Below are 20,883 nucleotides of genomic sequence, written 5' to 3' on the forward strand. Positions count from 1 at the left end.
TGAAGAAAACCTACTTGTAATTTTTAGTTTATAAGCAACCCTTTTTCTGCTAAAATAAATTAGAAGGTATCTGAAAATAAACACATTTTAATACCGTACATTTTCTTGTCACTATTTGTAAAAATGAAGAATGGATCAAATTCCAGAAGGCAGTCTGTACTAACGTGCCAAATAAATATATTGCAGTATATTAACATCATTATCCATCTTATTCCTTTTTCTCATGAACAGTTGATATTATTTCTTACTACACTATTTGGGACACAGTTCCACAGAACCCAGCATATAAGCAAGCTCTCATACTGATTTCAGTGTAGTACAGAGTTCATAATTTTAGCCCTGAATTGTTAAGCTTAGAAATATACACTAATAGGGTAAAAAAATGTATAGATATATGTGGTTGCAGTAAGTATAAAATTCATTATGTGCCTGGAAATAAACGGCATGCATCCTGGTTATTATTTTCTATAAAATATACTCAACAATGTAGAGAACTTGATTTATGTGAAAGGTTGATTACAATGTAATTTATAGTTGTGGAGTTTTAAGAACTAAAAATGGTAATAGTCATTAACTTTTAACATTAGAAGCAGGCATGATCATGATAGGTGCCACTGAAATACAACCCTCTGACTAAAAGACTAGAGCAACAAAAAATGTTTGGGGTTTTTTTGACGTGATAAATACAGCTTCTATCCTTCTGAGACTTACATGCACATAATTTAAATAACAGCACTATGTACAGTGAGCAGTCCCACTCCCTTCCACAGAACTATCCTCTGTCTGTACAGTTTGGAGGTATGCCTTTTTAAATCCAGAATCTGAAGAACCATATTTCAAATCAAAAAGAGTTAAGAAGGCATAAGACAGTACAGTTTAATCTATTTCACACTGGTGATTAGTCAAACTAATTGTGTTGGTACCTTGATCATAACAAATATATACAATGGGGCTCGGTAAGCTTAACCAAAATATTTTTATTTTGGAATCTATTACGTTCTTCAAGAAAATCAGGGTAAAGTGCATGCAAACATTAACTGTTGAAAGTGCTTATGAAATATTCAGTCATTCAAATTTAGAAGGTCAAGTTAGACCTGGAAATGTAGCTTTTGTGCCATGTTACACAAAGTGCTAATGACTGGAGTAATGGCAAAACAAAAGCATCGCTCTGATTTGGAGAGCTACAACACAAAGCTAAACATATCACTTCACTGGATCATGGCAATAAATTCATTATGAGAAACCTTTATAGCCTGTGGTATATTTCTAATCAGGACCAATTTCTTAAGGATTTGGGTGTAGGGGTTCTGGGTTGTGCTATTTTGTTGGATGTTTTCATTGGTTTCACTAATTGGAACCAGTTGATTCTTTTTCCTGTGTATTGATTTTTTAAATCCTAGCAGTTAACAATGATTCTAATGTATCATAACATTTTAGACCTTAATCATATAGTGGGGCTTCTGCTTGTAGCTTTTGTTTGAGTTTTAATTAAGAAGACCTTGTGTCTCAAAGCCCGAGCTGGGTTTTTAATTGCTAGTATGTATATCACACAGACTTCAAAAGAAATAAAATACGTTTATAACTGAGAGCACAAAGGAGAGCTTTGAAATGTCTATAGCCATACAAAGTGACATAATTAAAAACCTCTGAGTGTCTCTGTGATATAAGACTTATATATATTTATTTATACATATTTATGAGGCAGACTGCTATATACCCTTGGACTTCATGAAAAAGAATTTTCAGCAATTATACTGAAAAATAATTACTGCAAATTCAGACTATAGTGTTGATCAGGGCTACAGAGAAACAGATTTTCCTCAAAATGGCCTTCACTTGGTTTGATATAGTGCATCAAGAAACACCTGAAAGCTTATCTGTGAAGACAAATTTTATAAAATAGAAGGAAAAAATAACATTTTAAAATTTTTCATAAACCATGCTTAAAAACCAAATGAATTCACTTGTAAAAAAGGAAGACATAAACTTTCTCAAGGATTCATTCATGCACAACTCTCTCCAAGACTATTCCAGAAATGGATAGTGTTAAATTACTAGATTCAAACAGTTGTGCCTCACTGTCCTCTTCCAGTCATTAATACACACCAAAAAAATGCTCCTAGAAAGCACCTCTTTGAGTCTCCTCTGTTTCCTTATACAAGGGACAAATATCCTTTCCAAAATTGTTTATAGTATATCTTAGAAAGAGACTATCAAGTGGGTGAAGTTTCTTCACTTTGCTAAATTCAGCATTTCCTGGGAAACAGGAATGCTGCCTCCCACCTACCCAAATATTTTGAGTCCATTAAATGTGCACATGTCACACAAAACAGGAGATTTAGGTTCTTATTGATGATAAAGTAGCAAATATAAAAGGAGAAGGAATAAGCACAGGATTCGACATAATGGAAACAGCCTTCTGTATTGGATAAAGCTATGGACACCAATCACTCACCTCCCCAAAATAGAGTATACTGTACAAAGACAGCATGTGACATTCAAGTCACAATGCCTATAAATACAGATAGTTCCAGTTGTAAACACCACCAATGGAAGCCAGAGGACTAACCTGCAACACAGTAGCTGGTGACCCAGAAGTCACTCTCCTCTAAGGCTGCTAGACCAATTCTGACCCTTTCACGATAACATCATTGCTTAAGTTACTTAAAGACTGACCTTTCTTATTTGATCTTCAAAGACTCTGCGTGCTGAGAAAGACCATTGCGGGCTATTTCAGTAGGACAACTGCCTGATGCATGCAAGACTATGCTATTCCAGAGATTTATATTTGGAACAGAAACAGAAAACTTAAAACAGACTCTGTGTAGTGATAAATGATGCTACTCTGCCTAGCTGTGGCTGCTGAAGAAAAACCAGATAACTAAGCAACAGAAATACATGCAGTGAGGGAGGGTGAGGACAGAACTCTGTGCACCCAAGTATCTGAAAATACAGAAAAGAGTCCTGCATCACTTTGTTTATTCAAATACATAATAACAACAATTAAAACAAAAAGTATTTCCTGATCCTAGTTTTTATAAAGAAAAGAAAGACCCAATACTTCAAAAGCTGGACATAAGCCTAACAAGTTGCTTGTATACCTTAAATAAATCTATTTGCATGTGCACCCTGGCAAATAGCATATAATCAAATTATTTGTATAGGTAGCTCTGGTTGTTTTTTTTTTTTCCAGGTGAGCAGGACATTTAACTCAGCTCAACTGCTTCATAGATCTTTGAAAATTTGACCTATGAGTTTCATTTATAAACATATCAAATGAACAAGTAGACTTATTTAACCACTGGAATTTGGCTACAAAGCATTCTGCCAAATGCTCCTCAGAGTTTCATGAAACCTCCCTGAAGTCAATGGCTTGTTTGGCTGGAATTCAAGGAAGAATCTGGACCATTATCAATAACTGAAATCCTAATAAAGAAACTCAGAAAAAGCAGTTTTACAAGTGAAGCACACTATGCAAAAGTAATTGTGAACAGGAACAATCCCACACTGAGAAAAAACGCATTATTCACTGTTTGTTACTTTTGTATTGGTTTCTATTGTTTGAATTAATAGATATAGTTTATAATTATGTCTTGATTAACACTATTGTGTTCTAAATATAGAAGGTAAAGCAAGAAAATACCATTTTTATTTGTTTCTCTCAACCAATTATCTTTTCTTCTCGTCTGTGTGCTTCCCAAACATGAATAGAAACAGTTTGTGTCAGTGGTACTTTTTTTTTTCTGCTTTCATCCTTTTTTCTGGCACTGATTCTTAGTGAGCTGCCTTCCCACAACCAAGATGCCAGTCTTTCACTGAAGGGGGACAGCTGTAGTTGTGCAGACACAGAGGAAGAATATGTGCTCAGGTTATCCTTAGTGAGAACAACGCCTTCTCTCTAAAATAAACAACTCCCAGTAACAGTCAGTGCAAAGAGCAGTTCCTCACAGGACCACACCTTGCTTTCTTATAATCAAGATTTTTTTCCCCTAATGAATTCATCCATTTATTTTTACTACATCGCTTCATGTCTTTAAGTTAGGCTCTCAGTAACATGAGCAGAAAGTCTGCAGAAAAGCCAAAAATATCAGCCAATTAAATAAAATTATTTAGAATCTAACGGAAATTAAGGAAAAATATATCTGACCTCCTAGAGACAACAGATTTTCACATGTAGTTTTTTCAGACCTCATTATGTCCTGCCAGTTACACAGCTGAAAATTCAATCAGGACTATGAAAATGAACTTCATGATTTTGAAATCTACCACTTTGAACGATGCAACAATTTATTTTAAAGTATGCTTCTTTGGTGAATTAAAAATTCTCTCTGTTTCCCTTACTTCATTTTGTTTTCTTCATGTAATCTGGTTTTCATGCTTCCATGTACCTGATTGTTGATTTTTTTGGGTTTCCTTCTTTTAGAGATGATTTTTAAGGTACACAAATGCTGATATGAGCTAATACCCAAGTATTAGGTAAATAGCAATTCCATCAGCTGGAGGTAACCAACCTGAGGACGACAGGCCATGAATTTGGGAACCCAAAGGGAATGAGTCAAACTTCAGACCTGCCACTACTCCTGCTATGTAACTCTGTATCTAGTTTTCTTCTCGTACAAAATGACACCAATGTCTTTGTCAAGAGTTTTGGAGTGTAAAGCACAACACAAGAGCAAACATCCTTTATGTTCCATGTTGGTGCTATTTTGCAAAAAGTTTACATGCAGTTGCAGCAGCAAAGATTCATTATTGCATCTTGCTGGAAGCCAGCTAATAGCATAGATGAATACTGCAGATATTATGACCACTTAAGGACAGGTTACACAGGAAAAGAGCTGTGGAAACTAACTGAATGACTGTCAACCCATAAATCTGGTGAGCCTAATCAGATGATACTTTTTATACAGCTAATGAGCTATTCCCTACCCAGAAAGGGTAGTTGAATGAGTTGAAAATTCTTCCAAATCTGAGTGAGAATGCTTAGTAGGTAGATGAGAAAAGGGTTAGAAGCAAGAACTCTACCCATTCACTCAGCAGAGATTATATATGCTAAGAAAAAAGGGGGAGCAACATAAATCCAGAAAAAACAAAGTTTTTTTTTCAATAAATGAAAGCTCATTAAAAAGCTTTTTGTGCCATATAAAAGAATAAAGAACATTATTCTGCATTGTTAGAGATCCCACCTCTTTGAAATTTGATTCGCTAATAGCATTCAAGTAGTTTCTATTTAAAGACTAAGTAGCTATATTTTGCAATTAATGGACAATAATAATTGAACAAGCATTCAATGTTTTTCACACTATTAAGAGACAATATGGCTTTAAATAGAATGTGATTTCAAGACATAATTTTGGGGGATTTTATTACAACCAATTTTAACATGTTCCTGTAAAATTGTATATTATGTTTCTATCCTTGATATTACCATAGGATTTCTTACTGGCCTAACATACATGCACTGTCATAATTCTACCAGAAAAATCAGGAGAATCCAACAGATTTTTGATCCTGAAGGAACTAGTTACAACTCACTTATTAAAAAGGGTCAATCTTTTGCCTATTTGTATAATTAAAAAAAAAAAATTTAAGAAAATTGTACTATCTTAAATTTCCCTGGTGGAAACTTGAAACCCTAAGAATCAATTTTCATCAAATAGAATCTTTTTTTAACAGTAAAGATTTATTAGTATTATGAGCATAATTCTTTGTCTCCACACCTTAGTTGCAACTTAATAAAATTATGCAAATGAAGAGAAACGAATCTTAGGTACTTTGTGTATTCCTCAAACATTCCTTATGTTTCCTTCTTACAGCACAAAAACCCCACCTTTTAAATTTGTTGTTTAATCAACAACACCGAATTTCTTCTCGCTAAGAAAATGCATGGAAAAATTGATGGGTAGGGAAAAACACTTCAAGTTTTCTACCTAATACTTAATTGTCAAGAGAATTCCACTTTTCCTAGCTTGGTAGGTTCAAAAAATCGTGAAAATATTGGAACTTATTGTCCATATATACAATAAAACTTGCACTAGTTTCAGTAGGTCCCAAATTTCATCCAGAGCTGCTCTTTCTCTGTAGAAATGGAATTAATATAAACAAACACTTTTTTTTTTGCCAGTTTTGAATGAAGTATATAGAACAGTAATCACACAACTACCCCCTTTTATAATCTGAAAATGGTTTCTACATATAATTTATGCAACTGGGAAGAAGCAGTACCAAGTACTCATAACTCCATGTTTCTTCCTCTTCCTCTGCTCAGAGATATATAGCTCATGTCAATGAACTAATGTAACTAACCTGGTGTTTGTGACAACATCCTTGATACTGCCTATAACTGATTATGACATACTCTATTTTTTTGGCAGACTCATCCATCATTTCGAAGATAAACATTAAAAATCAGAGTGAGTTGCCTAAAATGAGGAAGGCACCCTCTAGTTATGATAGCTATTTCTATTATTTTTTTCTGAACTTTCAAAAATCTTCAATCCCCTTTTTAAAATATATGTAAACATTTAAAATTTGATCTAGTCAGATACCTTTAATTTCACCAAGGAGATCGCTTGTGTTTAATTTTTCCATCTTCTCCTTCCAGTCTTTAGAAAGTAGCTTTTCCATACAGGATGAATCTATTTAAACAAAAAAAAAAAAAAAAAAAAAAGAAAGAAACAGAATTATCAAATATATCCTCACATATCAGGAAAACAGGTGCCACCTTCATTTTAAAACTGTTCTTCCTGTACCAGTTGAATGATAGTTTAGAAGGGAAATGAACTTGCAGCCAAACAGAGTTCTTATTTAACTGCATTTTAAATCTGAAGTAATTCCCCTGAGGTTAATGGAGTTACTATGGATTTAACAAGGGTCTAATTGAAAGAAAAACCTAGTTGAGGATTTATGCATGCTAACTGCCAATTTACATGCATAGATTGCCAATGTATATATGAATTCTGTCTTTTTCATTTGAGAATGATTGTACACTTGAAATTATACATGAAGATTTAGTAGCTTTTTTTGGAAATTTGGCACACAGTGACATCTGAAACCCATTTTTATACCCATGTCAATGCAGAAGTTATTCATGTAATGTCTCCATGGAATTCATAAAAGCACTCTACATATTCGATGTTCACAGTATCAGGAATTTTCTCAGTACACTATAAACAACATGCAATGATTAGAAGAGAGGCTTTCGTAATATGAAGTTCAGAATATATTTCAAGTTGTTACCCCAATCTGGGAGGCCTTCTGTAGGCAAAACTGTCACTGAAGTCATTACACTTTGGAGAAAGTAGAAGAGGCCTTAGTAAGTTTTCTATGATCAGACCCCAATTCCACTACAAAATTCGATACTGAGGATAACAGACTTCCTAAATTAAACTAACTGGCTCTGAAACCTAAATCATACATAACCTTGCAGAGAGCTTTCAGAAGGTGACTTTTAATATGGGAATTCTTATGAAGGGAGCCTACAAGTCTACAAATTCTCCTGAAGGGAGCCTACAAGAAAGATAGAGAGAGACTATTTACAAGAGCATATAGTGACAGGACAAGGGGTAATGGCTTCACAAACACAGAGTAGGTTTAGATTAGAATTAGGAAAAAATTCTTTCCTGTGAGGGTGGTGAGGCACTGGAACAGGTTGCCCAGAGAAGTTGTGGGTGCCCCGCCCCTTGGAGTGTTCAAGGCCAGGTTGGATGAAATGCAAAGCAATCTGGTCTAGTGGAAGGTGTCTCTGCCCATGGCAGGGGGAACTTTAAGGTCCCTTCCAAACCAGGCCATTCTATGATTCTGTGGTTGATGTTGTGTTACAGATTTTTATGACTTTAGGAACCACAATTCAGATTTATAAACAATTACCAAGCAAACTTTACAAAAAATTGAACACTTATTTTTCCTTCCAAGTTAACAATAACAGAATTTCTGTTGAACTTTGTGCATTTACTTTCATCTGTAGACAGACTCATCAACAACGTTTGTGTTAAACTCCTTGGAAACCCTTAGGCTCAGTTTTGTAAGATATCAAAAGATATCTTAATGTTCCCAAAGCAAATCTTTGCAGAAGGCCTTCATTATAAGACTACACATCACTCTGGGTGGTGTTGAGCACATCACTCCTTAATGCATACACTGGGAATAGCCACACACCTTCACTTGTTAGAAACTCTCACAGAAAGGTGCCACTTGTGTTAGGAGAAGAACAATTCATACAGGGCTTTCTAAATAGCTAATAAGATTCCAAATTTTGATAATTTTAGTACTGATCCCACTCCTGTCACCTAGGAATTAACATTAGGTTGTACAAGAAGGAAGAATTCAGTCTAACTTGTCTTCTGCTAAATTACTGGCAGATTAAGGTCAAATCGTGGCTCAAATTCCCGTGTGAGCAGTCTCAGCAGAAGCACTCACACAAGCGAAAGCAAAAGCAAAAAAGCCCAGATTTAAGAACGGCAACACAGATCATTTCATTACAACGGGTAACAGTTTGTTCCACCTCAGAGGATTCCAAAAATACTCAGAGGGAGGAGAAGCACTCGAACAGGTCACAAAAGGAGGAGTTAAAGCTTTAGGGAGAAGTTTAGAGAAAAAAGAGGTCATATGGCCAATCATATTTTAGGGTGCAAGTCATTTCAGCCTAAAAATTCACATTAGCATCGCTCATTTGAAATAAACAAACAAATAAAAAACCCCAAACAAAACAAAAACCAGCTGAAAACAAACCAAACTGTAACTACCAAAAGATCAAAGATCAGGTTTTAATTGCAACACATTTTCACTGTGCAAGCCTCCATGGAAAGACAACGCAGCTCATAAATATTTTTGAAGTAATATTTCAGCAGAAAAGCTAATTTATTTACTAATTATATCTTTCTGTGAAAGAGACAAAATTAAGGAGCTGTAAGTTGCAATAGGCAGTGTTAAAATACTTGTTATATAATAACAATTTACTTTTAACAATAACAGGCACTTATTACTTTTATGAGTTCTGGCCTGATAATAGAAGAATCAAGAAATAACCATCAATTACCAATAGAACATTATAATTTGTCCTTTTCTGTGATATCATGACTAGTTTAAAAAGACGTTTCTATGTTTCTCCCCTGCCAAAATTTCAGACCCCTCGTCCATGAAAAAAAAGATCTTTAGAGTTTTATTTTGATGTTTGCTATAAATTATGTATTCTACTGTTTTTACCTAAGATATTGTCCTCAATTCACACAAAGAAAAAACATTTCATTTAAAAAAAAGAAAAAAAAAAAAAGAGGTAACTAGCATATTACAGTAGTTGAGAAAATACTTTCCTCAAAAGCACTTGTTTTATTTCTTATCGTTCTTAAGAACACGCATGTAGTATTCTTATATTATGTAAGGAAAAAAAATACATTTCTACAGACAGACTGAGAAAGAACTAGAATGAAAAACAGGTCTATTTGTGTGCCTTCTTTCTGATATAATCACATTTCAAGTTTGAATTTTTATCTCTATAAATGACTGAAAAATTCCTTAAGAATGAGTTCTTTTAACACCCTTATCTTATTCAAATTCTATGGTCTAGATCTGACCACACAATTTATAGCTACTGTATTTTGTTTTTGGGAAGATTACAAAATGATTACACAATGAGCCTTTTAATAAACTTTTTCATAACATTGTAAAAATAGCTCTCTTGAAATCCTGTAAATTTTCAATTAGCATGTTTATTCCGCATAATTTTTTAGAATTTAAAATAATGATATGTGTCAAAGCTCTCTGGAGGTCTTCCACATTAGACACAAAACCAGATATAAAGGCTTATACTTGAAAGGCATGTCTCCCTTCAAGTTCTGTATTCTGTGTTCACAAACACATTTTGAAAAGGATTGTGAATCAGAAAGGGATTTTTCTTATTTCTGTACTGAAAATTAATTTTTACAGACATATAAAATCTACAAAGATATCTTCTGACATCAGTAAAATGTCTTCATCCATATTGATTCATTTTCTGATTTGATTCTATATAGAAACAAAACATCGACTTGGAATCCAGCACTGAACATTGAAGAAAGAAGCCCAAATTCACATCTGCACTGCATCACTCTCCCTGCACTGAGGCTCTGCTTCAGCACTATTCCAAAACCTTGTGGATCCTGACATTTTCAAAATTCAGGGGTATTCTTGCTAAAGACAATTATAAAGAAGCAATGAAAGAAATTAGCATTTATACATTTTTAGCTCTTCTCACTGACTTTATAAACCACAGTTATGCTTATGCCACAAAATAGCATATTTTCTACTGGCACATGTAAGATCAAACTCATGAAGTTGCGTTGGAGCAATTTATTTTGTGAAAAACACACAGCTTCTCATCCTTTATATTCTCTTGTGAACTAGGAAAAAAATTTCTTTCAAGGACAGCAAACAGGTTAAGTATAATTATGATGACTAAATTAAATCATTGAGTATTATTTAATATCACGGTTTGTTACATACTTAGTTAGCAATTTTAATTGTAAACTAGAGCAGTTTAAAGTACTGTGAGAATCTTGTTAGACATGACAGTTTTGAAAAGGTGAAGAGAAGAGGATGTTAAAAGATATATAATCGGGCGGGGGGGGGGGGGGGGGGGGGGGGGGAAGCCAAGGGAAAAAAACCTAGGTGTTAGCTGAAAAGGATCTCTTCACAATGACAAAGCATCGATGAAAAGAATTAACATTTGTCCGCTGGGTAATCAATCAGTCATGGAATGGATGGAATCCAGCTCTTTGTTGCACGACCAGTGATGAAGAACGAGCGTGTTAGCTATCACAGCCAAGCTCTCAAGTTCTTCTGACTGAATGAAAGTCATCTTGTTTGAATCAAGAGTAGCTTTTGCCTCTTGTCTCATCCTTATTCTCCCCTTTTTTTCAGTTTTTTTTTTGTGGGTATTTTTTCTTTTAATTTCACTTTTACAGTCATCAACAAGTTACCAACCCCAGCTATATCTTACACGAATACTGTATGACCTTACAGTGGCCTGCACCTATCCTCATTGATCTGGGGGGTTGTTCCTTTTTTTTCTTTTTAATTCACTGAAGTAGCCTCCTATTACTTTCTTTGAAATACAGATACAAAAAAAAAGACGTTCATGCCATGTGTGAGTTTTTGTTTTTTATGGTAAAGTCATACATAAAAGAAAACCTAAATGTGAGAGTGCAGCAGCAAAACTTCAAAGCACTGACTGTCAGACATTATTATTTCAAATCAGCTTTGACTTTTTGAGACTTAATAAAACACTATAGTACAGACTGGCATATTTATAACATCTATACCAGTGATCAACTGAACTGTCTTATTCTTTCTACTGTGCAGTGCCTTGTTATTTCTTTTATAATAAGCTTCCCTCAAAACATGTTTAACAATACTGCAAACTGATAATTATTAATGATATGAGTTCTAAAACATGACTTGTTTTGCATACAATTCTTTTTGAATGCATACATTACTTTGTGACAGAAGACAAAAGCACATTGATTTATTAATAATGATTGCAAATGCATGGCAAGTTCATAAGCAATAGAGAAATACAATTCAATCAAAGGTATAGAGTTATAGGTGACATATTTCTACATGCATCTGAACTGTTACATCTCAAGGAAAGAGGCACTGGAAAAGACAGGGTAGAGGATTTAGAAGAGAAATCAGGCATGCTGCAAGAGAAATTGTTCTAAAGCATGATCAGATCCTCAGCAGGAGGAAGATACAGTTCTTTTCTGCATTTTAGAAGAACGATAGTACAGACCTAGAGGCATCTTTGTCTCTATTTCAGGACTATAGTCTGTAGTTATATCCCATTATAATTCAGTAGATATTGCTAAACATAAAAAGATTGCATTTTTGCAGGGTTTGGGACTACCTAACATTATGCAAAGTTCCTTCATCTCTAATGCTCTATACTCCCAAATCTACTCTCATTACATTTATTTGCCTTCAGCTCCAGGGGAGACAAAAGGTGTTCTTTGGATCAGCTTTTGTCAAATAAGTTCAAATGCCTCATTCAAGTCTATATAAGAAAAACAGTACAAGTGGAATTAGCCTGTCAGCATCTATGAAACATTTGTTAGAGAAAAAGTATTGTGTGGGTTTGTTTTTTTTATTTTGAAACAATGTTAAATGAGAGTATGAACTCCTTGTGACAGACATTGGCCTACCACACTGGATTCCTTCCACAGAAGAGCTGCTTTTTTCCCCCCAAACCAACTAAACTGCAAATAAACATTAAAGTTATTACCATTTCTTGGCCTGCTTCATGTTGTACCTTTGTATATCTCACCACATGCTCCACGTGCAAATGGGGGTTTTTTTTCAAGTGAGTGAAGCTAAGTACATGACATCTAAAATAATAATACATCATGGATCTGAAAGAGGCATACTTGTTTCAATATTCTTCATGGGATACTAAATCCTCTCCAGAGTAGAAAAATCAAAATTAAATCAGTACTTTACAAATATTTCTGAGTAAAAGTCAAGCAGAATTTAGATTTACTCTAGACAATGTTTGTTACTTACAATTAAACTGAAACACCAGGTCCATCAGTGCTATTATTAGATCCATTCATAAAAATTGTGAATTATTCTGAAAACTAAGTATATTTTTTAAAATCTAGTGTTTTAATAAACTTGTGCTGGGACTTTTGATTAACTGATCCATCTCTGAGTACATGACAACAGCTTGCTTATGCGTCTCTTGTGAGTTCACTGCCAATCAAATTTCCTTGAGATAAAGAACCACCTAGTACAGAACTAGATCATAAAAATATTTCCTAATTTTCATGCTTCATACTGTGTATTTTAGAATTATATGCAAACTCTAACATTTCAGTATCAAAGGGAAAGGCAAAAGGTTAATTTAATTCACTTTGAAAGAACACAGTTTTATAATCTTCTAACAATCCAAAATTAAATTAAGGACTTTATGTTTTCATTCACTATTTGAAAAATAAAATATAATTTAATCGTGACTATTAGAAACTTAACTGCTGGATGGTACTATCTATCCTGTTTTATTCCAAGGATGTAAAGTTTGTTACTAAAATAGATTTTTTTTGTTGCCATAGTTACTTTTTTTCTTCTTTCAAACACAAATTATCCTTTTCTGTTTCAATAAACTTTAAATAAAAGAAAAGGAGACAGCAACAATACAAAACTAATCAAAAATCAGCCTGAAGGCTTAACACCCATAGTTGCAATGTATTGCCACTGTCTCTTGTTCATAAGCAGCTTGGCTCCAATCTCGCTGTCAGTGGAGCGGTAGGTCAGGGGAATCTCATCTCATCCTTCTCAATTTCCATACTATTCTCATACTGTAATTAATTGTCGTGGTCTATCAGAAAATTAAAATATAAGGCATTTCAACATGTTGTTAGCCAGTGAACTTATCTCTCTGGTCAACTTTTCAAGAATTTCTTGATTTAATAAACTTTCAGAAAACAAGTTCTTGAAAAAACAAAAATGCAATCACAACTCAAAAATGAGCAAAGTGACATTTAGAACAGGAAGACAAGCTAATCCCTTTTGCTTTATTTATTGCAAAATACAAATAAAATCAAATCACTCCTAAATTCTATATCTTGCTTAGGATGTTAAGGAGACAAATAATCCTGGCCAGTCACTTACTCCCTCCTCTCATATTGACTCTTTCCTACCCAGGCACCATTGTAAGAGGAAAAAAAAAAAAAAAAAAACCAAACAAACAGGTAAAAAAGGCAAACAATCCTTCCTAAATAGAATCATATGCAAAAGGCAGTCAGCTCACAGTAGATGTTTTCTTGCAAGAGCAATGATGGAAATGCAACTGAGATCTGACTACCTAACATACAGTTTTGTTTAGGACAGGGAACCAAGCAGATCTGCCAATTGCTGTACATTTTTTCACAGTGACAAGATTTCCACAATATGATAAAATTAGAACTGTAAGAGCTTGGAGAGCTCTCTTAACTTTTAATTAAAACTCTCCAAGCTCACTAAAAATAATTAGGCATTAAAATGTTCTGGTTTTCCTCTGAATTCATTTGCACTACTTGAATGGTCTAGATCTTGCATGAAACAACAGACATTCTAAACAGAAACACTGGAATTAAACTGGGGGTAATTTTCAGACCTCCCTTCTGTGATGTGGCTACTGGGAAAAACTGTAGAGTCTGAGCCTGTACCAATTCTGCCTAAAATGGCTTGCTTGAACAGGAATTCTCTAGTGCAAAGAGCAGAATTCTGCTCAATGCAAAACTCTAGATAAAAAGGAGTTTGAATTTCATGGAAAGAATAACCCAAGATACAGTTCTGACCTTTATTTTTATTTATTTATTAAAAAGCAGGACCTTTAACCTTGCAAATGTTTTTGTTCTCTTAAAATAACTCATACAATGCTATATGCCACACTATTTTTAGAAAAGCAACAAGAGAAAGCATGCTTTTCCCATACAGCAGGGCACTGATATAAACATCAACACAGATGCTCTGTGAGAGAGAGCTGGACTTCTCAAGCACTTGATCATTAAGGAATGCACCAACTGTTTTAGATAATCTCGTGCCAGCTCAAATTCTGCTCCACACTCCCCTTTGGGAGTGGCAAATCTTGTCCTGCTCCTAATTTTTCATTTTACTCACTCCTCCATTCTTTTTTTTCTATTTTCCCTCTGGAACAGAGGGAAAAAAGCATTGTGTGCCAAGCAATGCAAGACTAGAATCACTTCCCCAAACAGAGCAAAACTTTTAGACAATTAACCCTCCCCTCTTCTTTCAGATAAATTACTAAGTATAAAATGCAATCTGTTTCCTTTGTTTACTCAATATGAACAATTTGTAAATGACTCAAGGATAAAATTCAGAAAATGTTGTGCTAAATTAGAACCATTATAAACATGCTAATGACTGCTCAACTAAAACATGCAGGATCAGTGTGAAGAAATATATTTAGTTCCTGTGAAATAGAGTTGTATTGCCTCAGAACTATTTGGTCATTTAATTGTATATGATTACTTCAGGAAAATGTTAATTTCATGAACACTGCACTAGACAATACACTATGTATGTCAAAAGGAGCTTTCTCAAGTGTCAGTGTAATTGCTTGGATGCAATGTTTTGGCATATTAGTAGAAGAGAAATATCTTTTAAGTCTATCAAAATTACATGTACATTTCATTCCTCCACTTAAAATTTCCCTTCCATGATAAACTATATTTTAATGTTAGATTGGCTGTATTCATTGAAAGCATTGCCTTATTTGCATTACAATGATAGTATACAGTATGTTATACGAATACACCTATGCCCTAAGTATGTGTACCTCTATTTACTTCCCAAACGAACATAGAATATTGGCAAGAGAAAACATCAGGTTTAACACAACAGCAATCAGGGATAGACAGGAAAAGGGGAGCACAACTTGCTTGTAATCACTCGCCAAAAGATTATATAAACTGATATAAAAAAGGAGAACTACAGATTTATTTTCCTGTTTCTCACTATGCACACACTAGCAAAGTAACTAAACCTTTAGGATTTGCAATATTTGTTGTTTTGCAAAAGGAGAAGGTTGTGCTAATGGAAGCAGAGTTCAATCTTCATTATTTTCTTTGCCTCCACATCTTCACATTTTTCTATATTGACCAGCTCTAGAAGATCTTTTTTTCATACCTCAGAGTGGAAAAGAATGACTGAGCAAATAACTTAGCTAGAACTCACCAGCATAGCTCCATCATAGCCTACTTAGTCTTAAAGAGATTTGAAATTTCTTCCAATATTTGGTCTAATTACTCTCTCATAATCTCATATGTCTGTACCTTGTTATAGTCCTTTTATAACCCTAAACAATTCGCTCGCATCTTTTGCATCCACTCCTCTCAAACACTTCCAAACTGAAGCGACATTCTTCTCCTTATTCCTCAAACTATTGAGAATTTAATCTTTAAATCTTTCTTTGTTCAACTTCTCTGGAAAAATCATGTATCATATGGCCTTCGGACATGGAGTGTCTTTCTTTTAAAAATTAATTTCCCTAGTAGCTCAAGAAGTTTCAGATGGCATGTCCACCTCTGCTCAACTGTGTTCTAAACCCAGTCACTGAATTCATTTTATTAAAGACGTGGGGGCAGATTTTCTTACTCTTAACATTGCACAACTCTCCCAGATTCTTATACCAAGTTGAAAAAAGCAGAGGATCCCATCTCAACTTAAGAAATTATCTGGACACAAATAGATATTTGTGTTATTGAGTCTTCTCAATAACATTATTGTAAAATTATTATGAAAAGATCAGTCACAGTTTTGAGGAGTAAAATCATCTTAAACAAAAGGTAATACAAAACCACAATAGTGTGGAGGCTTCTTCACACCAGGTTAGTTTCAGGGAGTTGAGGGAATGGGAGTGAGGGGACTTCCTGAAAAGGAAGAAAAATCAGTTTCTATTAAACTGATTAATGTTCCTTGCAAAATTTGTGACACCAGATGATTTAGGAACAAAACATGAATGATTCAAAAGACATCTATTTTGTTCCCCAAATCATGTTCTACTCATTACCCTAATAATGCAGTAATAAACATCTGTTTAAAGATTTGAAGGCTTCTTAATATTGTGTATAAAAATCTTAACTCAGCTCTTACATAAAATATTCTGAAATTAAAACAATTGTATAACAAAAAGAATTTTTCATGAGAAATCCTTAAGCATTTTTGAATGTAAAAGTGTAATACAAAGAAAGCAAAATAATATGCTCTTGATTTGAAATGACTTCAAACAAGGATGCAAAGGAATGAAAACAATAGCTAGAATCTCCTCTCTATTACCATATCTGAAGGTCTCTATGGCACATGATGCAATCTCTTCCAGGGCACTACAATACACTGACAAAATCAGTTCTGTAGCCCCTTTTTTATTAATAAAATTTTGACTTAAACAATCATATTCTATATAAATAAAAATACAGATCAAGTAAGACTTTCCTGAGCTAATTCCAACAAACAGAGCTTTAAAAAGTTTACAAACCTCACAAGCCATAGATTCACAGAATTATTTAGGTTGGAAAAGAACTCCAAGATCATGGCGTCCAACCATTAACATAATACTGCCATGGGTATATATTTCAGGAATAATAGATGGCTTCTTACAAATCTTTGCAAAGATTTAAGAAAAGAAGGAACTAATATCTTCAAGAACAATATTCTAGCATTTTCACTTCCCTATATACATGGAGCAGAAAATTAGTCATCATTTTTTTCATATAAAAGAACATTATTAATTTTGTAAAGTCAATGAATGGAAAGATATGGAAATCTTAGAATTACAGTTACCCAGGAAATTCTAATTCAGCCCCCGTGTACTTTATGATATATTCTCTAAAACTTATTTTTTTAATTAAAACAAAAAAGTATACCAAATTTTTGTATGGGATTCTTGCTATATTCAGTACATGGGATAATCACAGACAAAGGCATAAACTGGAACTGCAGAGCAAATGAGGCTGTTGCCCATGCAGTCATTGTCTATATTTCATTGCAAAAGTTCAAAGAAACTAAATGAATGAGGGAGGGAACTGCAGAGGAGAAATGATGGGTCGCAGTTTCATTTTCTGGGAGCTCAATTTAAAAAAACTTGGGGTTTTATTTGAGGAACTGCTGAACATTCACAGCTGCAGCTGTGTCAATGTAAAGTCAATGTAAAGATTGAGGCTATAATATATATAACTATATATAAACTGCTGCACAAAGTTAGGTCCCCCAGAAAAGAGTCAGGGCCTAAACACCTCAAGCTGAACAACCAAGAAATCAATGATGTTTTTAAAGTCACACACCTGTGAAGCATGGTATACTGACTACAATTTTTCCCCCTCTTTACGAAAGTTTGGAGAAGATAATTTATTTGTAGCACATTTACAGAATATGCTGAAAATAACTCTAGTCAATTTTGTAATATCCATGTCTTCAGAGCAGAGCTCAAATGACAAGCAATTAATAGGCATTAAGGCTTCAAACTGACCAGTAAGGACATAACAAGCTACTGGATAGTTTCACATTCGTGGAGGATCATCCTGTCAGTGAACTGGATGAATCAAAAATCTTTCTTGAGGAAAAAGTATTGCTTAATCATGTAGGAAAATCATCTATATTAACACACAAATTGTTTTAATTTTAGTATATTTTAGGTTCTGTTGAGTAACTGAAGAAAACTTTCACCAGTTGGGAAGACATGGGGCAAAATGAAAAGTTTTAAATCTGTGCTTATATACAAAGGTATATAAGCAGATTTCTATAAATTAGATTTAGTGGCCAGATTTGGAAACAATAGCAATTTGAAGGGTATTGATCTTGCCTAATTAAAGACAGAGTGAACAGGAAATATTTCCTGCGCACTGCACTTCACCAACCAAAAGCACTAGTGATAACAGAAGAGTGCATGTTGCACCCTGTCCTAGTGCAGCAAAACAGAATAAGCCCCTTTTGCTCTCCTGACAGAGCAGAGCTTGACATCCCCCATGTACAGGCTGAAAGACCTGTGGAGGTTCCCCTGTTTGCTTGGAGCAAGTGCTGTCACACTGCTGTGCACTAATGGACCCTGTGTTTCACAGTAGAAAATAATTTTTGCCACCAAAATTGGTGGAAAAATTGAATCACCATAAGCATCTTCCCAAAATATGTAACAGAGCAATACAATAAATATCAGATCCAAGGACATGAAGGTAATTTGTAAACTTCTGAGAGATTTAATAATACTTAATCTGCTACCCAAAACGTTAAAACGTATTCAGTACAATTAAATTTTCATAGCTACATAGAAGGGTAACGACAGTAAGTTCACACTATTTGTTTCAAGTTATTCTTTATTTCCTATTCTGCTACTAAACAACCTTTCTTTTCCAGAATCCTCCTCACCACAAGCAAGAAATAGGCCATGGAGCTCAATTATGCCACAACTTTCACTACAAGTTGTATTTCAGATAACAAAGATAATTTACACAATTTCTGTGTTAAACATTTAGCCTTCTTGCTTTTTTTTTATTTAATCCAGACTCTGTAGTTATAACAGTTTAAATTTATGAGGTGAATTTTAGCTGCATAACTCCCCAGAAAATGTAACCATGCATGAAATTTTACACAGCTATTTTGAAATTGTAGCTTAATGTTGGTTTATGGTATATTTTTTACACCAATGAAAAAGAATCTAACACAGACTTATTTTTTTAGGTGTTGGGGTTTTTTTCATATTTAGGACCAAGAGAAAATTCCATGTTATCAGAATAAAAGATTACTCAATTATAAGTTCTCATTTATGATCCTAGAAGTATTCATTCCAAAGAAAAGGACAGGTAGGAAATATCTTTTTTTGAATACTAAATGACATAGTACATTGATAAATTATTATATTCACAATATTCTGAGTTGGAAGGGACCCATGAAGATCATCAAAGTCCAACTCCTGGCTCTGCACAGGACAATCCCAAGAATCATACCATGTGCCTGAGAGCATTGTTCAAATGCTTCTGGAACTCTGCCAGGCTTGGTGCTGTGACCATTTCCCTGGGGAGGCTGTTCCAGTGCCCAACCACCCTCTGGGTGAAGAACTATTTCCTACTATCCAATCTAAACCTTCCCTGACAGAATTTCGGGCCCTCCCTCAGGTTCTGTCACTGGTCACCACAGAGAAGAGACCAGTCCCTGCCCCTCCTCTTGCCCTCACATAGAAGTTGTAGACTGCTGTGAGGTCTAATATTGCCTTATTAATTTAAATATAATACCAAATTCAGCGCATGAACAACAGGAAAAGGTTTGTTTCCTTTTGCATTCAATAATCATAGACTAATGTACTACATGCACTGGTACTCAAGGAAAAACAAAATTCACAACAGCAACCATATATTTCTTAGTCATTATAATTATTCTTTTAAACTCTATACTTATACTTCCTTTTAGAGTTTCTTTAGCAAGGGCACTGCATGATTTCTAAGGTTAGATCCTTTATATACAAAGGATGTATGTATGGACTTCATACAGAAAAAGTAGTGTGGCCACAACTGTTTGAATGTGCAATGTAAAGGCTCGTTACTATCAAGCCAAAAGCAGAAGTTTGGGCTGCTGCCAGGTTCTCCACGTGCTCATAGTTTGGTCCACCGAATTTGTGTTTACATACATTAAAATTGACATCAATCTCTTACCCTTTGGTTGTTTTTTCATTGTCTTTACTCCACATGAAAATTATCTTACTACGTTTTTTATCTTGACATTACCCACAAAACTTACTGTATTTAGACAACTGTACAATCTTTTTTGTCAACTAATCACCTCTTTAATCTCTGGGCTGCAAAGCTGCCTGAACCCTGCTCCCATATTTGCCCTTACACTATTAATATAATCATGAGCACTAGGAAAGCAGAATCTCAAACATTGCAAGTTACACGTCTCTGGTTCCTTAAGCTTTTTTTAAACACTTATTTATGGGCAAGGTATAATTTACACCACCTTATGTATGGCTGGGCAGGTGGCACACTGTGACTGCTGCTCCTTACATCAATATGCTAACGTCAATGTCAGCAGTGCCCACTTTTCCTCACCAATCAGATTTTCACCTGTTCTCTCGTATTACAAGATTTGACTGAGAGCTCTCTGTGGCAAGGATTGTTGTTTGCTTTACTACTGCTACATGTACAGCACCTAATGTACTTTCTGAGAGAGGCCCCTGCAAAAAATTACAATAGAACATCTTAATTACTTCTATTAAACTCAGAGACTCCTCAGAACTCAGAGGCCATGAAAAAAAACCTAGAGTTTTTTAATCACAGAATGTTCTGATTTGGAAGGGATCCAAAAGGTTCATCGAGTCCAGCTCTTACATGAAAGACCTACATGGGGATTGAAACCACAACCTTGGTG

The 20,883-nt window shown here is 34.5% G+C and overlaps 1 protein-coding gene across 13 annotated transcripts in view; it reads right to left on the reverse strand.

Moving 5' to 3' along the window:
- The window catches only part of SOX6 (SRY-box 6), a 379,857-nt gene that overhangs the window by 166,830 nt on the left and 192,144 nt on the right, over positions 1 to 20,883 (reverse strand). For all 13 annotated transcript variants that reach the window (XM_027651062.1, XM_027651061.1, XM_027651063.1 and 10 more), the window contains one exon: positions 6,546 to 6,635. In XM_027651062.1, coding sequence (XP_027506863.1) covers positions 6,546 to 6,635 — 90 coding nt within the window. The remainder of the gene's footprint in view (positions 1 to 6,545; positions 6,636 to 20,883) is intronic.

This window comes from Corapipo altera, unplaced genomic scaffold (assembly GCF_003945725.1).
Source record: "Corapipo altera isolate COAL_440 unplaced genomic scaffold, ASM394572v1 78, whole genome shotgun sequence".
Taxonomy (NCBI): domain Eukaryota; kingdom Metazoa; phylum Chordata; class Aves; order Passeriformes; family Pipridae; genus Corapipo; species Corapipo altera.